Source organism: Coregonus clupeaformis, chromosome 5 (assembly GCF_020615455.1).
Source record: "Coregonus clupeaformis isolate EN_2021a chromosome 5, ASM2061545v1, whole genome shotgun sequence".
In the NCBI taxonomy this organism is placed as follows: Eukaryota; Metazoa; Chordata; class Actinopteri; order Salmoniformes; family Salmonidae; genus Coregonus; species Coregonus clupeaformis.
In genome coordinates, this window is record NC_059196.1 from 22,415,174 (window position 1) to 22,443,030 (window position 27,857).

Consider the following 27,857-nt stretch of genomic DNA (forward strand, 5'->3'; position numbering starts at 1 on the left):
CAGTGGGCAAACGTACAAAATCAGCAGGGGATCAAATACTTTTTTCCCTCACTGTATATGGTTTCTTACTCTCAAAATATTTAATTGTTTGGCCAAATGTAAACTGCTTTATTGTATCACTGGATTGATTAAAATCCAATTAATAATTGCCAATTGCTGATAATCTTCTCAAGTGTATACGATATTTAATTAACCATTTTTCATTATCATCATATGAGAAATATGACTATCAACTGCTTAATTATGGAAACCGATAAAGGTATATTGTAGGATTTTTAACAAGACCTTTTCAAATTGTTTAGATTACAATTGTAATTTTTGACCAAAATGTTTAAAAAATGTATATTGAATTAATGTCAATTTATCTAATACATAAAAAATGAAAAATATTAATAAAATTCCATTGTAAATACAAAAATATAATTTGAAACTATTGCATGGATGAAACAGGTCTTATATTTTGCAGATACAGTACTGCACTTCACACTTCATTAAGATTATTACTGAAAAGATGGGGATAGTGAATCACAGATGAAAGATGTTCACTGTTTCAGATGTCAGTAAATCAAGATAACAAACATCCTGCTCCAATGATAATCCAGTGACTGATTTGAAGTTGATTGAGTCTCTTGTGTCATATACAGTAAATAGTCTATAGACCTATGTAGACTGTACCTAGACCAGCACTGTGTGTGCATGTGTGTTTTACTCTTTGTCTCACTAGAGGTAGACTGGCTGTGGCCGTGTCCAAAATCGTTGTTGCCTACTAAAATAATAAACTATGTACTACATACGATTTAGAACATACTCTTTAGTAAAAATGTCTGCAGTAACAAACAAATATCAACATACTAGGCTCATCCATACCGAGAGGGTGTCATCTAATGCGTAAGAGGGTTGTCCCCTGCCTTTCATTCATTTTGGTACAGCCCTTCCCCTTTTCTGATTTTCAGCTGTTGTCAAACACACATGTATCTAATAAACACGATAATCTTCATCAATAGTGTGCAGCGAATTGAATTCATATTAGATTAAAAGCTGAAAGAAGTATGGCATCCTCGCATTAAAAACACTCATTATTTGACATTTCACATACAATAAAATGTTATATTTTCGCATACTCAAAAATATACTACTTAGGACACAAGTACGAGTATTCGGACACTGCCAGTAACTCCAACTCAACTGAAATGGTCCCACAGTTTGTACCTCTACCACTTTCTTTCCCTTAGCTGTTTCAAATACAATTTCGTCATCACAGTCCTCCACAACAATGCCGTGCACTACGGGAGTCCGTAAGAACCTTACAGGACAGGGAATGGGTTTTAATTTCAAAAGCATCACTGGAACAACACAAAGAGTCAGCAGACATAGAACTTCTCTAACATGGCTGCACTGTGCAGAAATCTAGTTCCTGTGGTTTCTTCATGCCAGCGCAGTGCTCTCTGGGTAGTTGCATGCCAGTCTGAGTGGTGCAACGCAGCGGCCGCCGTTTGAAGCCCCTCCCGCATGTCTTGGAGCACGACGACCACTGGCCTATGTCCCACATGGGACAGGGGTCCCCACATACCCTGGTGGCAGCCGGCCTCTGTAAGCTGTCACAGTCCGTGGCTGTTTTGCCCTCTGGGTCCGTACACTGAACCAGTCTACTCTGGAGCCCGTTCCCACAGGTCACGGTGCACTCTTCCCAGGCCCCCGCCGACCACATGTTCGGGGGCATGGACTTGTGCGACGGCCCCTTCAGCTCCACCTTGTTGCTGTCCATCAGGACGCTGTTCTGCGAGTGGCTCCTCTCCACTTTCTTCAGGATCTTCTCCGCCTTGTGGTGCTCCCGGGCCAGGTAGAAGGAGTAGCGGACCCGGGGCGGGGTCATCTTCCCCACCGAGAGGACCTCCACGGTCAGCACTTCCTGGAGAGGCCTGGTGGCCTGGAGGATCTCCACAGCACTAGTGGTGCCGCTGTAGCGCAGCAAGCTGCCCTTCACAATGATATCCCGCTCCACCGCTGACACCACGTAGTTCCCGTTCAGAAGGTATTTTCCGTGTCTGTTCTTCACCGCTAGGTAGTTGTCGTCGTTAACCAAGGCCCTGTAGCCACGCTGTCGGATGTCGATGTTGGACGCTCCCACAGGCAACATCACCACAAAGTTGTAGCCATGTCTGAAAAAATTATGATAACATAAAGTATGGTGACAAAGTATGATGACATAAAGTATGGTGAAATAAAGTATGGTGACATAAAGTGTTGTGACAAAGTATGGTGACATAAAGTAAAGTAGTAGATTATTGTATGCACTGAGAACAGCATTCTGTGTGCTGGTCACTTACATGGGTTTGGTGAACAATCCAGACACTTTCTTGCAGCTTTGGTTGTCCCCTCCACACACACCACACTTGTCATACTTCTTATTGGAGCTGAGCTTGCCGTCGCAGCCCGCCTTAATACATTTCCCTTGGACACACACTGCAGAGGTGTCGGGAGAACAGGGTGTTCCATCAACAACCTGTAGGTGTGAGTAGATTTACAGAAATATATTAGTGAGAGTGAGAGGAATCAAGAGAAAGAGTGCTTGTGTGTGTGTATGAGGGTGTGCGTGTGTGTGCAGGGCTTGACATGAACTTGTCCTTCGGAAAAGTAGGACTGATTTTTTACTTGTCTGAAAGCTCAAGTCAAAAAATGGTCTGTAACACAATGGACCAAAACGGTAACTGGAAATAGTGTTGTATGATGCAAGGAACCACTTCACAAAATAAAATGTATTATTATCATTATTATGCCTATTCCCATACAGAAAATCAGACAAAAATGTAGGCTACCTTCTGCCTATATTTGTCAATTCTAAGAATATATTTTAAAGTTGTTAGAATGACATGGCCAATGTTGAATAGAGGGGAATCCCAGCTTTTCAACAGTGTCAGATTTTTTTTCTCCAGCTCCCAATACTCAGCACTGGAGAGACAGTTTTACAACCAGAGTATGTAGCATTGGTTTATTAAGGCACCCATTCATCAACTGCACGTAGGCCATTTGCAGTGTGCCAGTGGAACGTTTTTAGGGACATCGGACTTGACAATGACATTAATACATGCTAATAGCTAAATAGTTAACTATTGACATAACTAGCCAGGTTACACGATATGTGTTGAATTGGCTATCTAGTTAGCCATAGTCTATCATTATTTTATAGGCTAGGGCCTCTCACTGGCACACATGTACAGTGGGGAAAAAAAGTATTTAGTCAGCCACCAATTGTGCAAGTTCTCCCACTTAAAAAGATGAGAGAGGCCTGTCATTTTCATCATAGGTACACGTCAACTATGACCGACAAAATGAGGAAAGAAAATCCAGAAAATCACATTGTAGGATTTTTAATGAATTTATTTGCAAATTATGGTGGAAAATAAGTATTTGGTCAATAACAAAAGTTTCTCAATACTTTGTTATATACCCTTTGTTGGCAATGACACAGGTCAAACGTTTTCTGTAAGTCTTCACAACGTTTTCACACACTGTTGCTGGTATTTTGGCCCATTCCTCCATGCAGATCTCCTCTAGAGCAGTGATGTTTTGGGGCTGTCGCTGGGCAACACAGACTTTCAACTCCCTCCAAAGATTTTCTATGGGGTTGAGATCTGGAGACTGGCTAGGCCACTCCAGGACCTTGAAATGCTTCTTACGAAGCCACTCCTTCGTTGCCCGGGCGGTGGGTTTGGGATCATTGTCATGCTGAAAGACCCAGCCACGTTTCATCTTCAATGCCCTTGCTGATGGAAGGAGGTTTTCACTCAAAATCTCACGATACATGGCCCCATTCATTCTTTCCTTAACACGGATCAGTCGTCCTGGTCCCTTTGCAGAAAAACAGCCCCAAAGCATGATGTTTCCACCCCCATGCTTCACAGTAGGTATGGTGTTCTTTGGATGCAACAAAGCATTCTTTGTCCTCCAAACACGACGAGTTGAATTTTTACCAAAAAGTTCTATTTTGATTTCATCTGACATTCTCCCAATCCTCTTCTGGATCATCCAAATGCACTCTAGCAAATTTCAGACGGGCCTGGACATGTACTGCCTTAAGCAGGGGGACACATCTTGCACTGCAGGATTTGAGTCCCTGGCGGCGTAGTGTGTTACTGATGGTAGGCTTTGTTACTTTGGTCCCAGCTCTCTGCAGGTCATTCACTAGGTCCCCCGTGTGGTTCTGGGATTTTTGCTCACCGTTCTTGTGATCATTTTGACCCCACGGGGTGAGATCTTGCGTGGAGCCCCAGATCGAGGGAGATTATCAGTGGTCTTGTATGTCTTCCATTTCCTAATAATTGCTCCCACAGTTGATTTCTTCAAACCAAGCTGCTTACCTATTGCAGATTCAGTCTTCCCAGCCTGGTGCAGGTCTACAATTTTGTTTCTGGTGTCCTTTGACAGCTCTTTGTTCTTGGCCATAGTGGAGTTTGGAGTGTGACTGTTTGAGGTTGTGAACAGGTGTCTTTTATACTGATAACAAGTTCAAACAGGTGCCATTAATACAGGTAACGAGTGGAGGACAGAGGAGCCTCTTAATGAAGAAGTTACAGGTCTGTGAGAGACAGAAATCTTGCTTGTTTGTAGTTGACCAAATACTTATTTTCCACCATAATTTGCAAATAAATTCATAAAAAATCCCACAATGTGATTTTCTGGATTTTTTTTCTCAATTTGTCTGTCATAGTTGACGTGTACCTATGATGAAAATTACAGGCCTCTCTCATCTTTTTAAGTGGGAGAACTTGCACAATTGGTGGCTGACTAAATACTTTTTTTCCCCACTGTAGGTGATGCGCACACTATGACTTTTCCAGGACTTCCATGACCGTACGAACTCTGTTTGCTGACCAAAAATTTGTTATAACTGTGCAAATAACTCACTAATTAGTAAGGAATATCAATATGTGCAGACGTGGCTACACTCGGCTCTGCACTTTGATCTCAAAAGCTTGCAACCGGGAATGATTGAAAGACCGCTCCTGTCAATGCAATACAATCCTACTCGATGCGCTCTGCAGAAATTGGGAGAACAGCAATACTTTGCATCCAGAAGATAATTCTGATCCAATTCTGATTGGAGTAATTGTTAGATATTGTGATTTTAGTGTGATATTTTTGAACTTACTCAAATCTACATTACTGTTGACCAACTATTTTTTTTACTTGTCCCGGAAAAGCGTTAATGTCGAGCCTTGGTGTGTGTGCGTGCATGTGTGAGAGAGAGAGATAGAGTGTAGAGAGAGAGAGGAAACAGAGAGAGATTCCATTCTAAAAGACCACAAATGGATCCAAACTTTTCAATCCAGCAACTATCTGGACCATCTAAGGACAGCACAGCAAACAAGCAAGACTAAATATCAGAGTGCTCAAAGGGAAAGAGAGGTCTGGTATGTATTGATATAAAAGCTTGTTTCAGTGCTTGGTTGGTTGGTTGGTTGGTTGTGTAAATACTTGCCGACATACAACAGCTGTAAACGACACAGTCTCTGCCTGCCTGCCTGCCTGCCTGCCTGCTCTCTCTCTCTCTCTCTCTCTCTCTCTCTCTCTCTCTCTCTCTCTCTCTCTCTCTCTCTCTCTCTCTCTCTCTCTCTCTCTCTCTCTCTCTCTGCCGTGACTGGTACCTCTGTTCTCTCTCACTCTATACCTCCCTATATCAGAGATAGATACTGTAATCAAGCTTCTGACTGGCATTCCTCTTCACACTCTTCAGAGAAAACATGACTTATGCCTTAGTTTGGTTACGATGGTTGTAGCCTACAACATTGCGCTTAACTCTTCATTGACAGTGCCACCTGTCATTAGATCACCAAATGTGAGACAGAGTGTTTGTTGGGTAACACTTTACTTGACACCCACCCAGCGTCATAACACGTTATGACACAGTCATAACAATGTCATAATATGTCGTAACAGCTGATATAACTTGTCATAACCTGTTATAATATGGTCATAACACTGTCATGACACATACAGTATCTCACAAAAGTGAGAACACCCCTCACATTTTTGTAAATATTTTAGTATATCTTTTCATGTGACAACACTGAAGAAATGACACTTTGCTACAATGTAAAGTACTGAGTGTACAGCTTGTATAACATTGTACATTTGCTGTCCCCTCAAAATAACACAACACACAGCCATTAATGTCTAAACCGCTGGCAACAAAAGTGAGTACACCCCTAAGTGAAAAAGTCCAAATTGGGCCCAAAGTGTCAATATTTTGTGTGGCCACCATCCTTTTCCAGCACTGCCTTAACCCTCTTGGGCATGGAGTTCACCAGAGCTTCACAGGTTGCCACTGGAGTCCTCTTCCACTCCTCCATGATGACATCACGGAGCTGGTGGATGTTAGAGACCTTGCACTCCTCCACCTTCAGTTTGAGGATGCGCCACAGATGCTTGGCCAGTCCATCACCTTTACCCTCAGCTTCTTTAGCAAGGCAGTGGTCGTCTTGGAGGTGTGTTTGGGGTCGTTATCATGTTGGAATACTGCCCTGCGGCCCAGTCTCCGAAGGGAGGGGATCATGCTCTGCTTCAGTATGTCACAGTATATGTTGGCATTCATGGTTCCCTCAATGAACTGTAGCTCCCCAGTGCCGGCAGCACTCATGCAGCCCCAGACCATGACACTCCCACCATCATGCTTGACTGTAGGCAAGACACACTTGTCTTTGTACTCCTCACCTGGTTGCCGCCACACACGCTTGACACCATCTGAACCAAATAAGTTTATCTTGGTCTCATCAGACCACAGGACATGGTTCCAGTAATCCATGTCCTTAGTCTGCTTGTCTTCAGCAAACTGTTTGCGGGACTTCTTGTGCATGATCTTTAGAAGAGGCTTCCTTCTGGGACGACAGCCATGCAGACCAATTTGATACAGTGTGCGGCGTATGGTCTGAGCACTGACAGGCTGACCCCCAACCCCTTCAACCTCGGCAGCAATGCTGGCAGCACTCAAATCGTTTATTTCCCAAAGACAACCTCTGGATATGACGCTGAGCACGTGCGCTCAACTTCTTTGGTCGACCATGGTGAGGCCTGTTCTGAGTGGAACCTGTCCTGTTAAACCGCTGTATGGTCTTGGCCACTGTGCTGCAGCTCAGTTTCAGGGTCTTGGCAATCTTCTTATAGCCCAGGCCATCTTTATGTAGAGCAACAATTCTTTTTTTCAGATCCTCAGAGAGTTCTTTGCCATGAGGTGCCATGTTGAACTTCCAGTGACCAGTATGAGGGAGTGTGAGAGCGATGACACCAAATTTAACACACCTGCTCCCCATTCACACCTGAGACCTTGTAACACTAACGAGTCACATGACTCCGGGGAGGGAAAATGGCTAATTGGGCCCAATTTGGACATTTTCACTTAGGGGTGTACTCACTTTTGTTGCCAGAGGTTTAGACATGAATGGCTGTGTGTTGAGTTATTTTGAGGGGACAGCAAATTTACACTGTTATACAAGCTGTACACTCAGTACTTTACATTGTAGCAAAGTGTCATTTCTTCAGTGTTGTCACATGAAAATATATACTCAAATATTTACAAAAATGTGAGGGGTGTACTCACTTTTGTGAGATACTGTATATTTAGACCTGTTGTGACATATACAGTGTTATTTTATGGCTAGTTATGACACCTACATAAGAGTGTCAAAACCCACAAAACCTACCATTACATTACACCATAGCCTATGTGTCAACAGTATGTTTATGTTTATATAATATATTTAAAAAATTGACCATGTTACAATATCATTGTAATTGCGCACACATTGATGTCAGACATGCACCGACCCCAATGCTCTGTTGCTGATGACTGTGATGAATGCAGGAGCAGATTTCAGGAGCAGGACAAGACACCCTCTTTGTGACTGATGACTGATGTAAGGGCATGTACGTGATATGCCTATCTGGTATGATTATGATGGTCATAATACTTATTGACAGTGTCATAAAGTGTATTTTCTTAGTCCAAGTAAAGTGACACAGGATGGTCATAATGCTTCAGGACAGTGTCATAAAGTGTATTTTCTTAATCCAAGTAAAGTGACACAGGATGGTCATAATACTTCTTGACAGTGTCATAAAGTGTATTTTCTTAGTCCAAGTAAAGTGACACAGGATGGTCATAATGCTTCATGACAGTGTCATAAAGTGTATTTTCTACAAGTTCTATAAAATATGATGAAAAAACATGACTGTAAAGAATTCATTACAACAAAGGATTTAACAAACAAACGTTCAACGAAAGGAAACTTCTTGGCAGGGAAACAAACACATTTTTCATAACCAGCCATGAAATAACGAAATATATGTCACAACAGGTGTAAATGGCCACTGTCATGACAGTGTTATGGCCATATTATGACAGGTAATGACAAGTTATGTCAGCTGTTATGACATTTTATGACATGGTTATGACCGTGTCATAACATGTTATGACACTGGGTGTCAAGTAAAGTGTTACCGTTTGTTGTTTGTTGGTGCAATCTGTTATTGCAGGTCAAGAGAAGTGTATTTCTTAACAGCCTTTCTCAACATTATTCAACAGGTTGCCACTGCAGTCTGCAGGTACTCACCTTTGGAGAAAGGACATAGAAGTAGCCTGTTCCGTTGGCCCTGCAGATGAGCTTGCACTTGTCCTTGGGTGACACTCCAGAGTATTTGGGGACCCACACCACAGACGCTGAGAGCCTGTTGGTGTTGAGGCTGAATCCGTTGAACACCTCACACTGCTCCTCACGGAAGCTTTTGCCTATGGATTGTATGCTTATTAGTAACGTGGATCCATACGAGTACACATCTATAAAAAAAAACGTGGCTCATCCTTTAATGAAGCAACTTCTAAAGGCTTTATAGGACATTCATAAAGTCTTCATGAGCACTACATACCTGCTTGACATAAAAGTAAAAGAATAGGATGTTTTAATGTCGGATAGGTGCAGTGAAATGTGTTGATTACATCTGGTGCTTTGCCAAATGTGACATTACCTTTTGCCACTATTCATATAAGATGACATTTGCTTATTAATTATTTCTGAAGCTTCTATATAAGCTTTATCAAGGACTTGTGGCTTTCTTTAACACTTTAAAGTGGGACCTTTGTTTCACACTCAGGTTTCATTTAGCATATTTTTACATATTAGCATGTCAGCAAATCTTATTTATTGTGGTAAAGAAGCAAAATGCTTCCAGTTTTCAAAATAATGTAATTAAGGATTATTTAAAACTTCACAATGAGTTTTACCTGATTCTGGGCAGGCGTCCAAATTGCAGGAGCGATACTTCACACGGAGTCCTTGGCAGTATTTCCCCCCATATTCTGGAACAGGGTTGTTACAGTCTCTTTTGGCAAGCTGAATTCCTCCTCCACAGGTTCTGGAACACGACCCATACACACCCCACCCCCCCCATCCACCGTCCACCTTTAGGAGAACCACACACATTTAGAACCTGTACTCTAAATTACATGTAGAACCTATAGTTACATTCTAGTACACATTTAGAAATATAATTTCCAGTACATATTATTATTAAGATATAGATGTTTTATTGTTATTAGATTGTGAAATCATTGTATTCATTGTGAGATCAGTCTCTATCAACATCTATATCAACAGTTCTAACTAAGCAGATCAGAACACTGACAGTGGGTGTGCTCACCTTGGTCTTAGTGGTGTTGTTCTTGTCGGTGCACACCCCTCGGAAGCAGAGCTTACTGTTGCCACAGCTGGTGCCATCGGCCCAGGGGAAATGACGTGTCTGGCAGACCAGCTGGCCTCTGGCCTTGCCCGTGCACCACAGCTTGGAGCAGTGCTGCATGTAGGGACAGGGCTTGGAGCCCGTACCGAAGGCCAGCTCACACTGGCGGTGGAGGCTGTAGTTGGTGCCTGGGAGGCTCTCAGGCAGAGCCAGCAGCTTTTGAGGCTGATCCAGAAGACAGTCCCCTTTTGACGAAAAACAACCACAGAGTCAAGATATCAGCTGTGCAAAGCCAGCCAAGCTGAAGACATTTTTATGGTTTATATCTGCTCAAGAGTGACAGGTGTTGTCGTATGAAGCAATATCTCTGCACTATTATTCAACATTCCTTTGCAGTTGAACAAAGCAGTCTTCACTCCTCTTAATCCGTTTTTTCAAGATTAGTAAACCATTACATAATCATATTTTCCAGGCCAAATAAGTGCAAATACCTGTGCAAAAAACAAGTCTTTTTTTAAACTTTAAACAAGCGTTGGAGCTCTATATTCGTCTCACTCAGCTAATGCAGACGTTGAGCAGGGACAGTATTTGGCATGAGAGGCCCATGAACTCCAGTGCTATTACTGCTAATTGCATGGCCCCGTTCAAGAACTCCAATAGTTCGAACTGTTTAGATTTGCTGCAAGGGTGAGAACCAAGTCTGATCCTTTTCAGCTATAATTTACACAGGCAGAATTCACACGCACACGCAAATGCATGCACATTGTGACAGCTGCCAATGACAGCTGCCATTGACAGAGACCGAGCTGAGTGGCTGACTGACCGTGGCCTCTGTCCAGGAAGTCTGTAATGATGGCTGCGCTGCACACAGACCAGGGGTTGGCACGGTCGATCTGGATCAGCGTGGGGGACATCATATGGTTGTCCTTGAGCTTCCCAAACACCTCCTTGCAGGCGTTCACATTGTCATGGGGCATGTTGAAGACATGGCCTGAAGGACAGAAAAAATAGCACAGGAAGGAAATATGACCAGGACGACTAGAAAATCGGAAAAAATTAAATATTGGTTTTAATCGATGTCAATCATCATCAACAAATTCCAATAATGTTCTAATTCACGTGTCACGTTCACTCCACGGAGGGCCGAGTGTCTGCAGGTTTTTGCTCCTCCCTTGTACTTGATTGATGAAATAAGGTCACTAATTAGAAAGGAACTCCCCTCACCTGGTTGTCTATGTCTTAATTGAAAGGAAAAAAGAAAAACCTGCAGACACTAGGCCCTCCATGGAATGAGTTTGACAACAAGCCATTGAGACCTTGCTACTGTCGAGCGGTGGCTTGTTTGCAGATATTTCCCCCTTTTATTAAGTTTGCAATGTCCATTTGTTTTGCTCAGCCTGCAGTAGCTCACGGCGCTAGCCTGGCCTGGTTCCAGCTGCTTATGTTTGTAATGAAGACCACTGATACTGGAACATAATCACAGATTCATTGGGACGAGGATAAGGAGACTCAAGGTGGTTCACTAGTCTTCTAGTGTTAGCATTGAGGCAGTGTGCCCTAGTAGGAAGTCCACTGTGTGCAGCTCACCCTGCACTAACATAAATAACATGACAATATCTACTTCTGCTAAGCTTCCCAGTAAAGCAATGGAAACAAGCAAGCATCCCTAGAAAAGTGCTCAAAATAGCCCACGTTAACATACAGTGCATTTGGAAAGTATTCAGACCCGTTGACTTTTTCCACATTTTATTACGTTACAGCCATATTCTAAAATTGATGAAATTGTTTTTTATCCTCATCAATCTACAAATAATACCCCATAATGACAAAGCAAAAACAGATTTTCATATTTTTTTGTTAAGAAAAAAAGAAAACAAAATCACATTTACATAAGTATTCAGACCCTTTACTCAGTACTTTGTTGAAGCACCTTTGGCAGCGATTACAGACTCGATTCTTCTTGGGTATGACGCTGCAAGCTTGGCACACCTGTGTTTGCTTAGGGTCGTTGTCCTGTTGGAAGGTGAACCTTCGCCCCAGTCTGAGGTCTTGAGCGCTCTGGAGCAGGTTTTCATCAAGGATCTCTCTGTACTTTGCTCCATTCATCTTTCCTTCGATCCTGACTAGTCTCCCAGTTCCTGCCGCCGAAAAACATCCCCACAGCATGATTCTGCCACCACCATGCTTCACCGTAGGGATGGTGCCAGGTTTCCTCCAGACGTGATGCTTGGCATTCAGGCCAAAGAGTTCAATCTTGGTTTCATCAGACCAGAGAATCTTGTTTCTCATGTTCTGAGTTCTTTAGGCGCCTTTTGGCAAACTCCAAGCGGGCTATCATGTGCCTTTTACTGAGGAGTGGCTTCCTTCTGGCCACTCTACCATAAAGGCTTGATTGGTGGAGTGCAGCAGAGATGGTTGTCTTTCTGGAAGGTTCTCCCATCTCCACAGAGGAACTCTGGAGCTCTGTCAGAGTGACAATCGGGTTCTTGGTCACCTCCCTGACCAAGGCCTTTCTTCCACGATTGCTCAGTGTGGCTGGCCGGCAAGCTCTTGGAAGAGTCTTGGTGGTTCCAAACTTCTTCCATTTAAGAATGATTGAGGCCACTGTGTTCTTGGGGACCTTCAATGCTGCAGACATTTTTTGGTACCCTTCCCCAGATCTCTGCCTCGACACAATCCTGTCTCGGAGCTCTACGGTAAAATACTTCGACCTCATGGCTTGGTTTTTGCTCTGACATGCACTGTCAACTGTGGGACCTTATATAGACAGGTGTGTGCCTTTCCAAATCATGTCCAATCAATTGGATTTAACACAGGTGGACTCCAATCAAGTTGTAGAAACATCTCAAGGATGGTCAATGGAAACAGGATGCACCTGAGCTCAATTTCGAGTCTCATAGCAAAGTGTCTGAATACTTATGTAAATAAGGTATTTCTGTTTCTTATTTTTAATAAGTTTGCAAAAATTTCTAAAAACCTTTTTTCACTGTGTCATTATGGGATATTGTGTGTAGATTGATGAGGAAAAAATAGAATTTAATCAATTTTAGAATAATGCAGTTACGTCACAAAATGTGGAAAAAGGGAAGGGGTCTGAATACTTTCTGAATGCACTGTATGTAGCTTAAGAAACAAGGTTCATGAAATGAATATCTAATAACAGATGACATTCATATTCTGACTATCTCTGAAACTGACTTAGATAATACCTTTGATGATACAGTGGTAGCAATACAAGGTTATAACATTTACAGAAAATACAGAAATGCCAGTGGTGGAGGTGTTGCTGTTTATATTTATATTTTTTATTTAACCTTTATTTAACTAGGCAAGTCAGTTAAGAACAAATTCTTATTTACAATGACGGCCTACACCGGCCAAACCCGGACGACGCTGGGCCAATTGTGCGCCGCCCTATGGGACTCCCAATCACGGCCGGTTGTGATACAGCCTGGAATCGAACCAGGGAGTCTGTAGTATCTGTATAACGTGTGAAATGCTTGATAATGTATGTGATATCAACAGAAAGGTATATTTTCTGAGTGATTTAAATATTGACTGGCTATCATCAAGGAGCCCACTCAAGAAAAAGCTTCAAACTATAACCAGTGCCTGTAACCTGGTTCAGGTTTTCAGTAAACCTACCAGGGTAGTTAAAAACAGCACAGGAATGAGATTATCAGCATATATTGATCACATCTTTACTAATGCTGCAGAAATGTGCTTGAAAGCAGTATCCAGATCCATCGGATGTAGTGATCACAATATAGTAGCCATATCTAGGAAAACCAATGTTCCAAAGGCTGGGCCTAATATAGTGCATAAGAGGTCATACAATACGTTTTGTAGTGATTCCTATGTTGTTGAATATTTGTTGGTCCATGGTGTGTAATGAGGAGCAAACAGATGCTGCACTTGACACATTTATGAAATTGCTTATCCCAGTTACTAATAAGCATGCATCCATTAACAAAATGACTGTAAAAACTGTTAAATCCCAGTGGATTGATGAGGTATAAAAAAATAGTATGGTTGAGAGATGAGGCAAAAGGAATGGCAAATAAGTCTGGCTGCACAACCGATTGGCAAACGTACTGCAAATTGAGAAATCATGTGAATAAACTGAATAAAAAGAAGAAGAAACTACACTATGAAACAAAAATAAATGACAAAGAATGACAGTAAAAAGCTTTGGAGCACCTTCAATGAAATTTTGGGAAAAAAGCCAAACTCAGCTCCATCATTCATTGAATCAGATGGCTCATTCATCACAAAACCGACTGATATTGCCAACTACTTTAATGAATTTTTCATTGGCAAGATTAACAAAGTTAGGCATGACATGCCAGCAACAAACGCTGACACTACACATCCAAGTATAGCTGACCAAATTATGAAAGACAAGCATTGTCATTTTTAATTCCTTAAAGTGAGTGTGGAAGAGGTGAAAAAAATATTATTGTGTATCAACAATGACAAGCCAATGGGGTCTGACAACTTGGATGGAAAATTACTGAGGATAATAGCGGACGATATTGTCGCTCCTATTTGCCATATCTTCAATTTAAGCCTACTAGACAGTGTGTGCCATCAGGCCTGGAAGGAAGCAAAAGTCATTCCGCTACCTAAGAATAGTAAAGCCCCCTTTACTGGCTCAAATAGCCGACCAATCAGCCTGTTACCAACCCTTAGTAAAGTTTTGGGAAAAAAGTTGTTTGACCAGATACAATCCTATTTTACAGTAAATAAATTGACAACAGCCTTTCAGCACGCTTATAGGGAAGGACATTCAACAAGCACAGCACTTACACAAATGACTGATGATTGGCAGAGAGAAAATGATGATAAAAAGATTGTGGGGGTGTTTTGTTAGATTTCAGTGCGGCTTTTGACATTATCGATCATAGTCTGCTGCTGGAAAAACGTATGTGTTATGGCTTTACATCCCCTGCTATATTGTGGATAAAGAGTTACCTGTCTAACAGAACACAGAGGGTGTTCCTTAATTGAAGAATCTCCAACATAATCCAGGTAGAATCAGGAATTCCCCAGGGCAGTTGTCTAGGCCCCTTACATTTTTCAATCTTTACTAACGACATGCCACTGGCTTTGAGTAAAGCCAGTGTGTCTATGTATGTGGATGACTAAACACTATACACAGAGCTGCAGTTAGTTTCAGAGTGGGTGGCAAGGAATACGTTAGTCCTAAATATTTCAGAAACTAAAAGCATTGTATTTGGGACAAATAATTCACTTAACCCTAAACCTCAACTAAATTGTGTAATAAATAATGTGGATATTTAGCAGGTTGAGGTGACTAAACTGCTTGGAGTAACCCTGGATTGTAAACTGTCATGGTCAAATCATGTCGATACAACAGTAGCTAAGATGGGGAGAAGTCTGTCCATAAAAAAGTGCTGCTCTACCTTCTTAACAGCACTATCAACAAGGCAGGTCCTACAGGCTCTAGTTTTGTCGCACCTGGACTACTGTTCAGTCATGTGGTCAGGTGCCACAAAGAGGGACTTAGGAAAATTGCAATTGGCTCAGAACAGGGCAGTATGGCTGGCCCTTGGATGTACACAGAGAGCAAACATTAATAATATACATCTCTCCTGGCTCAAAGTGGAGGAGAGATTGACTTAATCGCTACTTGTATTTGTGAGAGGTATTGACATGTTGAAAGCATGTCTGTATAAATGACTAGCACACAGCTCAGACACCCAAGCATATCCCACAAGACATGCCACCAGAGGTCTCTTCACAAGTCCAGAACAGACTATGGGAGGCGCACAGTACTACATAGAGCCATGACTACATGGAACTCTATTCCACATCAGGTAACTGATGCAAGCAGTAGAATCAGATTTAAAAAACAGATAAAAATACACCTTATGGACTGTGAAGCAACACAACCATAGGCACAGACACATGTATACACACACGATAACATACGCACTTTACACACACGTACACATGGATCTTGTGTTGTAGATATGTGGTAGTGGAGTAGGGGCCTGAGGGCACACAGTTAGTGTGTTGTGAAATCTGTTATGAATGTATTGTCATGTTTTTAAGATTGTATAACTGCCTTCATTTTGCCAGACCCCAGGAAGAGTAGCTGCTGCCTTGGCTAATGGGGATCCATAATAAATATAAATTCTTCACTGCAACTGTTCATGGCAGGACACTTGTGACTAAAGTTTGATCACGATAACTTTTCTCTTCAAAATCATATAGCCTAGTATGTATGTTATACACTATGTTGTGAAATGTAATTTATTCACTTGAACTCCATCCATTCCACTCCAAATATCAAACCAACCACTTTTCACAATGCTGTCATAGATTATGATGTATAATATTCAAAGACAGTAGAAGTAAAATAGAAAAACGATTTGATGGAAAAAATAAAACAGTAAGATGGTACTGTGGACTTTGTTTCCAACAACAAGTGAAGTAATCTCATCCTACACGTAACAAATGGATGTAAAATATGAGAGAGTCCTTTTCGAAAGGAAATTGTATAATTAGTTCATAGAAGTGTGCACCGTAAACCAGTGCCTCTCAATGGGGCCTCACATCTGCTAGTACTTCCCCATCTGTTTTCAGGCTTTACTCCCTTTTCACAGCCCCACGTGGATGATTGAAAACACTTCATCGCAACTGTCGCTTGTTGTCTCATTAATAATACCAGCCTAGACAAAAATGGCTTTAGTGGTAACAAGACCGTCGGCCAGAATGACACCCATTTAATTGGATCAAAGGAAGAAGGCAAGAAAAGTTTAAGAGTTTTCAACAGGCCCTAGTCCTTTTCCCCCATCCATGTCTGACAGATTAGAATTGGTAATCAAATTATGCACGTTTACGTGGGGAGTCAAGGACCCCCAGGGCAGTTCACACATGGAGAGATTATGTATGCACTTTGGTCTGACTTACAACATCTAATTTCTACAGAGACTGATGAACTGTACAGTACATCCACAACAACAGACTACGACTGAATTAGTTAACCTTTTCACATGTGAGTTCCAAATATCTCTAATGGTCGCCCCAGCGTGAGTTGTTTTACGCACGTGACGTCAGAATGCACTCACTGTTCCAAAATGTGATTGTTACGCAACAGGACAGTTAACACGCGCTGCCTGCTAATTATCAATAGGCTATGTTCCAACTTGTCAATTTCAAATGATTGTCTAACAAATTGTATTTTCAAACAACAGTTTGAATTGAGGTGTGTTCTGCCCCTCCTCATTAATTCTCATAGAAGTAGCCCATTTCAGTGTTGTGGACAATTTATGTTGGAGGCTTTACTGAGCCAGACAAACTTCTCTCTTCGAGGAGAGCACAAGCACGTCTTCACCAATGTTTCAGCAGATCAAGTATGCAGACATTTGCGCAGTCCTGCATGAATTGGAACATTTTCTGTCTGGCGCTCGCATTGCCTTCCTTATTGTTTTCCTCACAAATAATAACTTTGGACATGTGTGTGTTCCTATCAAAGTAAGTGCCTTATTTTCTGTATATCGTATTGTCATTTCTACTGTAGCATACAGCTTGTATGTATGTTTTGTATGTATGGAGCATAATGTATTTACAGTACTGTTTTCAAGTACTGGTGACAAATAATGCATTCCGATTATTGCATAGATTGTAATGGACACCTATGATGTGTGTAAAATACTTTTTTGAAGGTTCTACTGATTATAATGATCTAATGCCAAGCTATTTGCCAGCTATGTGTGGCGCCATGTTTGTTGACATTATACAATGCATTCTGGGTGTCATGTAAACGTCTGTCAGACCAAATATGTTATAATGAGGTGAAGGGCAAACTTCCGGAAGTGAATGATCTTAGACGACACACCCCCTTCAACATGCATACTGCAAACAGACCAAACTAATCTGGTCTCCTCTTATTATCTTTGGTTGAGGCGAAAAAACTAACATGGCGGCGTGCACAAACTACCCATCGTCGTATTACTTTCGATTTCTAGAAAGTGTTTTACTCAATTATTTTGACCGCTTGTGTTACGTCAATCTTTCCTCAGTTAGCGCTAGGACTAATCTAGCCTACATTTTCCGATTTGGATGATTGTGTCGATACTTCTGTGAATGTCTGAACATTGCATCCAGAAAATAAACTGGTCACATTCAGGACATAACTTTGTAAGGACTGTGTTTGTGCAAAATGTTTCTGTGAAAAAACAGTGTGGCTAGCTCAAATGCTGACTGTTGTGTCAATCAAAATTGGACGTTCTAAATAAGCGTTCTAATCACACCAGTTTGAGCGTACACTGCAGGGACCACTGTAGAATGATCACACCCATTTGTTGGTACGTGTCAAAAGGTTAACACCACATGACATCATCAACACCTATCATCTTTTGTGCAAGACATGCATAATACCTACAAGTTCACTCTCGCATTAACATAATAACATACAAGTCTACTTGGGCACTGACATATTATTTATTAGCTGTGAACATCTAAGACGATGAGGTGCCCGATGAAGAGCTCCGTGGCCTGTTTGTCAGATGTCTCTACCTCCCTGCCTGGCTGTTCCATCTATACTCCATCCTCTCAAGATATTACTTTATGAACTACCTATCATCTAAAGCTGTGGAAGACTATCACCCAAGAACTGCCAGATCCCTAAATTGGTTTAGTAAATGTTTTTGTTTGTTTTGTTTTTAAAGCGACTTTGATTCTACTTGTATTGTAAAGCGCTATATAAAATAAATATTTTATTATTATTATTATTATTACTTAGTCTTCACACGCTATCTAGAACCTATAAGGGTTCTTCGGCTGTCCCCATAGATCAAATAACCACGATGTTACAATAGCAAGCAATTGTAATTCTGGTTTGCTATTGCCGAGTTCTGTGCATGGTTGGTTCTCTGCATGGCTCTGCTCTCTATTTATAAATCTGTATTGTATAATGTAGTTGACAGTATGGTAGGGGGCCAGTAGAATTGTCGCTATTTTCACAAATGTTCAAATGATTAGATCTTAATACTCTTTGGTATTAAATTGCCTAGACCAATATATATATATATATATAAAATAAGGGGGCAGGTAGCCTAGCGCTTAGAGTGTTGGGCCAATAACCAAAAAGTAAGAATCCCCAAGTCAACAAGGTGAAAAATCTGTCGATCTGCCCTTCAGCAAGGCACTTAAGCACGGTCAAAAATGGCTGATCCCTGACTATGACCCCACTCTCCGAAGGTGTCTCAGGGGGAATTGGAAAGTAGAAAAAACACACTTGTACAAGTTACCCTCTTGTACATGCAGTGAAACAGGACAAATATAAGCAACCTATTTCAGTATATGCAGTATTATAAGCAAAGACACTGTAGAGTGAGTCATTTTACAGTGTTTTCCCTCTTTCTCAAATTTTAAACATGTTCTAATCTTAATAATTGTTGGTATATAGATGGTCTGGACCTTATATAAAAACAATATAAAAGAAATCCACACACTGTCTCTCACACACACACTCCTAGAGTATATTATACAGTATAAGCAAATCCAATGTAAGTCAATGGAGAGTGAGGCCTGCAACAGCATTCTCCCTCTTTCTCTCCCTCTCTCACAAGCACACGTGTACACACATACCGCAGACACACACACACACACGGGTGTGCATGGATGTCTCATGGTAGGGTGGGGTATGCGAAATAGCATCTACCATGGGCAGACATGTATGGAAGGTGTCATTCAAATGACACAAATCAAAGAAACCAGTTAGGACATCAGACTTAATAAGATTAGCTTCAAAAACCTGTATTTGTAAATGAATTCAGAATGGTTGGGCTTTCCCACCCGGTGTTGTTTGTTGGTGTGTGTGTGTGTGTGTGTGTGTGTGTGTGTGTGTGCGCACGTGGGTGTGCAAGCGTGTTTGTATGTCACATGTGCTTGTGAGAGAGGGAGGGAAAGGAAAGAGGGAGAATGCTGTAGCAGGCCTCACTCTCCATTGACTTACATTGGATTTGGTTATACTGTATAATATACTCTAGGAGTGTGTGTGGATTTCTTATTTACTTAAGTATTCAGACCCTTTGTTATGAGACTCGAAATTGAACTCAGGTTTATCCTGTTTCCATTGATCATCCTTGAGATGTTTCTACAACTTGATTGGAGTCCACCTGTGGTAAATTAAAATAAATGGACATGATTTGGAAAGGCACACACCTGTCTATATAAGGTCCCACAGTTGACAGTGCATGTTAGAGCAAAAACCAAGCCATGAGGTCGAATGAATTCTCCGTAGAACTCCGAGACAGGATTGTGTCGAGGCACAGAAGGGCCTTGGTTAGGGAGGTGACCAAGAACCCGATGGTCACTCTGACAGAGCTCCAGAGTTCCTCTGTGGAGATGGGAGAAGCTTCCAGAAGGACAACCATCTCTGCAGCACTCCACCAATCAGGCCTTTGTGGTAGAGTGGCCAGAAGGAAGCCACTCCTCAGTAAAATACTTGGAGTTTGCCAAAAGGCACCTAAAGGACTCTGACCATGAGAAACAAGATTCTCTGGTCTGATGAAACCAAGATTGAACAGTTTGGCCTGAATGCCAAGCGTCACGTCTGGAGAAATCTGGCACCATCCCTACGGTGAAGCATGGTGGTGGCAGCATCTTGCTGTGGGGATGTTTTTCAGCAGCATGGACTGGGAGACTACTAAGGATCGAAGGAAAGATGAACGGAGCAAAGTACAGAGAGATCCTTGATGAAAAACTGCTCCAGAGCGCTCGGGACCTCAGACTGGGGCAAAGGTTCACCTTCCAACAACACAACGACCCTAAGCACACAGCCAAGACAACACAGGAGTGGCTTTGGGACAAGTCTCTGAATGTGCTTGAGTGGCCCAGCCAGAGCCCAGACTTGAACCCAATCGAACATCTCTGGAGAGACCTGAAAATAGCTGTACAGCAACGCTCCCCATCCAACCTGACAGAGCTTGAGAAGATCAGCAGAGAAAAATGGGAGAAACTCCGCAAATACAGGTGTGCCAAGCTAGTAGTATCATACCCAAGAAGACTCAAGGCTGTAATCGCTGCCAAAGGTGCTTCAACAAAGTACTGAGTAAAGGGTATGAATACTTATATAAATGTGATAATTCCATTTTTAAATGTTAATACATTTGAAAAAATTTCTAAAGACCTGTTTTTGCTTTGTCATTATGGGTTATTGTGTGTAGATTGATGAGGGAAAAAATCTATTTAATCAATTTTAGAATAAGGCTGTGACGTAACAGAATGTGGAAAACGTCAAGGGCTCTGAATACTTTCTGAATGCACTGTATACAGTGGGGAAAAAAAGTATTTAGTCAGCCACCAATTGTGCATGTTCTCCCACTTAAAAAGATGAGAGAGGCCTGTAATTTTCATCATAGGTACCTGTCAACTATGACAGACAAATTGAGGAAAAAAAATCCAGAAAATCACATTGTAGGATTTTTAATGAATTTATTTGCAAATTATGGTGGAAAATAAGTATTTGGTCACCTACAAACAAGCAAGATTTCTGGCTCTCACAGACCTGTAACTTCTTCTTTAAGAGGCTCCTCTGTCCTCCACTCGTTACCTGTATTAATGGCACCTGTTTGAACTTGTTATCAGTATAAAAGACACCTGTCCACAACCTCAAACAGTCACACTCCAAACTCCACTATGGCCAAGACCAACGAGCTGTCAAAGGACACCAGAAACAAAATTGTAGACCTGCACCAGGCTGGGAAGACTGAATCTGAAATAGGTAAGCAGCTTGGTTTGAAGAAATCAACTGTGGGAGCAATTATTAGGAAATGGAAGACATACAAGACCACTGATAATCTCCCTCGATCTGGGGCTCCACGCAAGATCTCACCCCCGTGGGGTCAAAATGATCACAAGAACGGTGAGCAAAAATCCCAGAACCACACGGGGGGACCTAGTGAATGACCTGCAGAGAGCTGGGACCAAAGTAACAAAGCCTACCATCAGTAACACACTACGCCGCCAGGGACTCAAATCCTGCAGTGTCAGACGTGTCCCCCTGCTTAAGCCAGTACATGTCCAGGCCCGTCTGAAGTTTGCTAGAGTGCATTTGGATGATCCAGAAGAGGATTGGGAGAATGTCATATGGTCAGATGAAACCAAAATAGAACTTTTTGGTAAAAACTCAACTCGTCGTGTTTGGAGGACAAAGAATGCAGAGTTGCATCCAAAGAACACCATACCTACTGTGAAGCATGGGGGGGGGAAACATCATGCTTTGGGGCTGTTTTTCTGCAAAGGGACCAGGACGACTGATCCGTGTAAAGGAAAGAATGAATGGGGCCATGTATCGTGAGATTTTGAGTGAAAACCTCCTTCCATCAGCAAGGGCATTGAAGATGAAACGTGGCTGGGTCTTTCAGCATGACAATGATCCCAAACACACCGCCCGGGCAACGAAGGAGTGGCTTCGTAAGAAGCATTTCAAGGTCCCAGAGTGGCCTAGCCAGTCTCCAGATCTCAACCCCATAGAAAATCTTTGGAGGGAGTTGAAAGCCTGTGTTGCCCAGCGACAGCCCCAAAACATCACTGCTCTAGAGGAGATCTGCATGGAGGAATGGGCCAAAATACCAGCAACAGTGTGTGAAAACCTTGTGAAGACTTACAGAAAACGTTTGACCTGTGTCATTGCCAACAAAGGGTATATAACAAAGTATTGAGAAACTTTTGTTATTGACCAAATACTTATTTTCCACCATCATTTGCAAATAAATTAATTTAAAATCCTACAATGTGATTTTCTGGAAAACAAATTATCCGTTTGTCTGTCATAGTTGACATGTACCTATGATGAAAATTACAGGCCTCTCTCATCTTTTTAAGTGGGAGAACTTGCACAATTGGTGGCTGACTAAATACTTTTTTACCCCACTGTATATACACCTTCCTAATATTGAGTTGCACCCCCTTTTGCTCTCAAAACAGCCTCAATTCGTCGGGGCATGGACTTTACAAGGTGTCAAAAACGTTCAGGGATGCTGGCCCATGTTGACTCCAATGCTTCCCACAGTTGTGTCAAGTTGGCTGGATGTATTTTGGGTGGTGGACCATTCTTGATACAAACAGGAAACTGTTGAGCGTGAGAAACCCAGCAGCGTTGCAGTTCTTAACTCAAACCGGTACGCCTGGCACCTACTACCATACCCCGTTCAACGGCACTTACATATTTTGTCTTGCCCATTCACCCTCTGAATGACACACATACACAATCCATGTCTCAATAGTCTCAAGGCTTAAAGATCCTTCTTTAACCTGTCTCCTCCCTTTCATCTACACTGATTGAAGTGGATTCAACAAGTGACATCAATAAGGGATCTTAGCTTTCACCTGGATTCACCTGGTCAGTCTATATTACGGAAAGAGCAGGTGTTTCCGTTTTTTTTACACTTAGATATTGTAGACAAACGCTTTGGCCGATTTTAGATTTGTCCATCAGTAAGCTCAGAGGGCAAGTGTACCAAATTAAATGTTACATTTCCGTTATGGACATGAATGGGTTAATAACAAGAGAGTTGTGTTGATGATTTTAGAAACATTTTAGAAAATGGAGTATATTAATTATTCATTAGATAATCTAGCTAGTCCGCAATGGTCTGCATATTGTTTCCTATGCGTTCTTCAGTCGAGCTTTCCAACGCTCACAACCTGGAACTAACAGAATTGCTTTGTTTATAAACATTCTGATTTGGTCTATAGGAGAACCCTTTGAAGAACCATTTTTAGTTCTAGGTAAAACCCTTTTGGTTCCAGGTAGAACACTTTTGGGATCAATGTAGAACCCTTTCCACAGAGGGCTCTACATGGAATCCAAAAGGGTTCTACATGGAACCCAAAAGGGTTTTACCTGGAACCAAAAGGGTTCTACCTGGAACTAAAAAGGGTTCTCCTATGGGGACAGCTGAAGAACCCTTTTGGAACCCTTTTTTCTAAGAGTGTTCTGGTAGATCTGATCTGAATGATACCGATAATACACAAGTAAGATTGATCTTCACTCACCCAGTTCATGAGCAGTGGTGAAGGCCGAAGGGAGACCGTCATCCTCGATGACAGAGCAGCTTCTCTTGGGATCACACATAGTGCCCACGTCTGCCATGCCTAAGGTGTCACAGGTAGTGGCTCCACACAAGTCCTGTTTCAGGAAACAAATTACGTGATCATCTGGACAATGTGATGAGATGGGGAGGTGTGTAGGTGTGTAGGTGTGTAATATAATTTGTCTTATGTGTATGTGTGTTGTTATTTCATTGCATATCCACCATCTTTTGGTAGATTTTAAAGCAGAAAACACTAACAATCCAGTCCAATGTTCTGGTTAGGCCCATTAAAAAATATATATATATCTCTCTCCCTCTCTCTCTGATGTGCAAACAATGTGGCCCAGTGAACTAACCCTTTAATCCACAAGATGCTTAGGGAATGTTACAGCTGTCAGAGAAGAACAATTGCACTGCCACGTGCCAAGAGGTCTGTCTGACAATGGAACTGATAAAAATGTATTGTACTTGACCATTGTACAATGCTTTCAAATACATGCTTATTTGATTTGAGTCTGATAATTCTTATCTGATATAACCACATTGTCCATGCAAGCACATTAACACCATGCCTCTAGCCTACAATATTCAATTCAATATCCCCCTCCCCCAATAAAGTCAATAAACACACTCTATCTCCACATGGTAACTGTATAGGTCAAGGCATCTTCACCAAGTGGGATCATTTTACACCACTTTGATCACAGTTGGACAGATTCAGTCTCAGAATGAAATGTTATGCACTCGAAGAGAACCAATGCATCAGATTGCTCCCAGCCAAGCTAGGCTTAATGGAAAACAGATAGACTGGCTGAATTCAGGCTGAGAGGCAGGACTAAAGGCTCACAGCTGGAAGTGAGAGGATCATCACAGAGAAATGGATACTTCCCATTCCACCATCGGAGTGTGTCAAATCCTAGCTCTGGCCAGGCGTTAGTGCTAATGCTGAGCTTTCCATTAGCAAGCTGCGCTGAAGCCCTTGACCAGAGCTAGTGAAACCTCTGTCTGGCCTGTTCTACCTGTGGCATTTCTAAACTCGTTGACATGGTGATAACGTGGGTTGGGATCATAGAGAACGATAGAGGCCTCTAGTGGCCAAAAGGCAGTTTTAGTATGGGCAGCGCAATTGAGGGCTTCCACCATGCTTCCACCCAGTGGCGACTCGTCATTTGTTTCGAGCCCCAGCTGTTTAGCCCCACCTGTTTTGCATGTTATTTTGGAAGTAATATGTGTCACATATCAGTTTGCAAACAATGTTAAAAAAAAAAGCTAAACAAATTCTTAATTGAGTTATTAAAGCCGCATACAAATATGGTCTCTTTTTTTGCTTTCTTGAGTAAGGCAGCTCCAAAATGCAGCTGTTTCAGCCTAGCTCAGTGCTTTCTGTGGTGATGGGGCAGCCAGCTGAAAATAAGGAGCGTAAGGGTTGGTAATGTTGGCTCAGTGTTCTGTCACTCATGGGGACACTACGTCACCACAAAGTCTAAGGGTAGAGCTGGAAAATTCAAGCCCCTTGGGTGCTGCCATAGAATTACATTAGAAGTGCCCATCCAAGAAGGCTCAAGATCATTGGCCACAGATAAAATGACGTCAAATCACGTTATATCTACAGTAGCTTTGATTGGACTGATCATGTCAACATCATACTTTCAAAATCTTAGCTAGCAAGCTAGCAGTCATCATCATGAATCAAGTTGACAATCTACTGGCAAATCCTTTTCAATCCTTGTCATATGAAGAGAAATAATGAAGATAAATTATAGATAAAACGTATCGGTGCTCTTCGGCCATTGGACATGGACATTACACAACAAGTTGGAAATTGCAAATTCAACAATGAGGGGTTTGGAAGGAATCAGTGGCTAACTGCAAGCATTGCAAAGCAATCACTAGCCTGCTATTCGGTGGAGTGGGTGTGTGGTCCCAAGTCTGGGTTTAAGGGTCTCTTTTCCAAGCTTAAAAGGATAAACATTCAACATTGGCCATGCTGTCAATCCAGCATGACTTCTGCCACGCTCAAAACAACTGGAAACTCGGAACTGGGAAATCTGACTTCAGTGCGTTCAAGACAACTGGAAACTCTAAGAAAAAAACTAGCTCGTTTTGAACGGTCATCCAACTCGGAATTGCAAGCCGGGAACTCGGGCCTCTTTCTAGAGCACCCAAAACCTACCTTGTCTCAGCATTATCAGGCTGCATGTAACACACAGGGATGTGTCTATAAAAGAGCACTTAGTATTGTATTTGGAGATAATGTATTGGGTGACATAATGAGATAATAATTCAAAATGGAAATAATTGATGATTGCATGGAAGCTAATCTGCAAGCAAACATCAAAAAGAGTTGACACCTGGCTGCAACTCACCACTCCTTACCTGTTTGGTGAATAGGATTGCAGTGTCCCAGTATTCAGGGTGCTTGTCATTGTATTTGTTAAAATTTTTCTGCCAAGAACAGAAACTGCGCAGAGTAAGGGCAGCATTTGTGGAAACCTTGGGTCCTTTCTCTGCTTCGTTGATTACCATGAAGCCCACTACCACTATGTTTATGGAATTCATTATGCTGGGGTGCTTGTACAGCCTCGCAGCAACAGACATCAGGGTCAACAGGTAATGTTTCAAGTCATCCCCGTGGAATTTGGCCATAGACTCATCAGCCACGACAAGAACCTCCACAAACCTAGGGATGGAGGCAAACCGTTTGGATCTACCCAGGCTCTTCAAAACAGTTTCAGTCAGGCTGTCCATCTCCAGTCCTTTCATGTGTTTATATTTCTCAAAAGACCCTGAAATGTTTTGGGTCAAACCAGGTTCTACTCCACACCTGTTCGTGGTGGAATTGCCGCTGGAGTCCCTGTTGCGTCCCCGGCGGCGTATGACATGGGTTCTTCTCTCAGTATTCACTGTATATACTCCTCCGGCCCTTTCGTTCCCAAGCGGATTAATGAAATATTCCATGCCCTTGTAAGAAAAGGCGCCTTGTAAGCATTTGCAGAGGCTCAGCGCAGCATACGATTCCTGGTCTGCATTGACATCACCAGAATAAAAGCAGTGGCTCAGGTCTGTGGTTGCAGAGGAATTTGATTCTAAGGAGCCGCTGTGAGGAGGGATGTTGGGCGCAATAAATGTAGAATCCGGTAAAAGGTTTAGATACAATTCTTGCCTGAAAGCAGTTATTTTAAAAACAACTAGCTGGTCATTCATTCTCCCCTCCGTCTGTCGAATAATATGTCTTTCTAAATGTTGGTGATCTAATCGAACAGGTACGCAAAAATCTATTTCCATGCAATAGTTCAATTTAGCATATAGTAGGACATCCATAAAAATAAACAGAGAGCTAATAAACATAGACATCTTTGTAATACAAAAACTATTATTTATCGATAAATCTGCCACTGTCCTTGGTGGTACCACGTCTGCATGTGAGGTTGATAATCCAGTGCGCTGTGTCACAGAGCCGCAGTTGAGCGTTCTCAAAGGATGAAAGACCAAAAGATGTGATCCATTCTCATCTTGAACTAGACTATTGAGGCCAGCCTACTCTTTGGACTTGGTGAGTTTGACTCTCTGGAGTCATGTTCATAAACATTGAGAACTGTCAACGGAAATTTGGGGAGGTGCTGGAAAAAGCTCATTGGACATAGTCTACCCCCTTGGTTTATGCTTTAAACCGAAGCCACTTGTAGCGCTCTAAACATTGTTTTCACATGTGGCAAGAGCTGAACTGTCTCCTCCCACTATCGGAAACAAAAGTGCGTCTCTGACGCAATAGGTTGAACACTCACCACCTACCTACCACAAAGTAGCCTACTAAAGTACACTTTTTTTTTTTTTTTTAATCTGCCCAATTGTACAGTGTGAGTTATAGATTCAGGTGAAACTAATATGACTTAATCCGGCACAACTAATCGATTGATTAAACTATAATCTTATACAAACTAATTATCGTTCAGGGTAACTAGGCTTAATGACTTAACAGTTCAAACTCCATGCGTAATGCAAGTACACCCAAGATTGATTGAGAAATAGCCTAATAATATTTCCAACAAATGTCCA

The 27,857-nt window shown here is 42.0% G+C and overlaps 1 protein-coding gene across 1 annotated transcript; it reads right to left on the reverse strand.

Annotated features, from left to right (window-relative positions):
- Positions 1-27,402, reverse strand: LOC121565143 (A disintegrin and metalloproteinase with thrombospondin motifs 15-like). Its single transcript, XM_041876005.1, has 8 exons — positions 26,178-27,402; positions 23,764-23,896; positions 10,553-10,720; positions 9,691-9,974; positions 9,275-9,452; positions 8,607-8,782; positions 2,328-2,503; positions 1-2,159 (listed from the first exon to the last, which is right to left on the reverse strand). Exons 1-8 carry the CDS (start codon positions 27,153-27,155, stop codon positions 1,382-1,384), a joined length of 2,871 nt encoding a protein of 956 aa, XP_041731939.1. The 5' UTR covers positions 27,156-27,402; the 3' UTR covers positions 1-1,381.
- Positions 27,403-27,857: the final 455 nt, after the last annotated feature.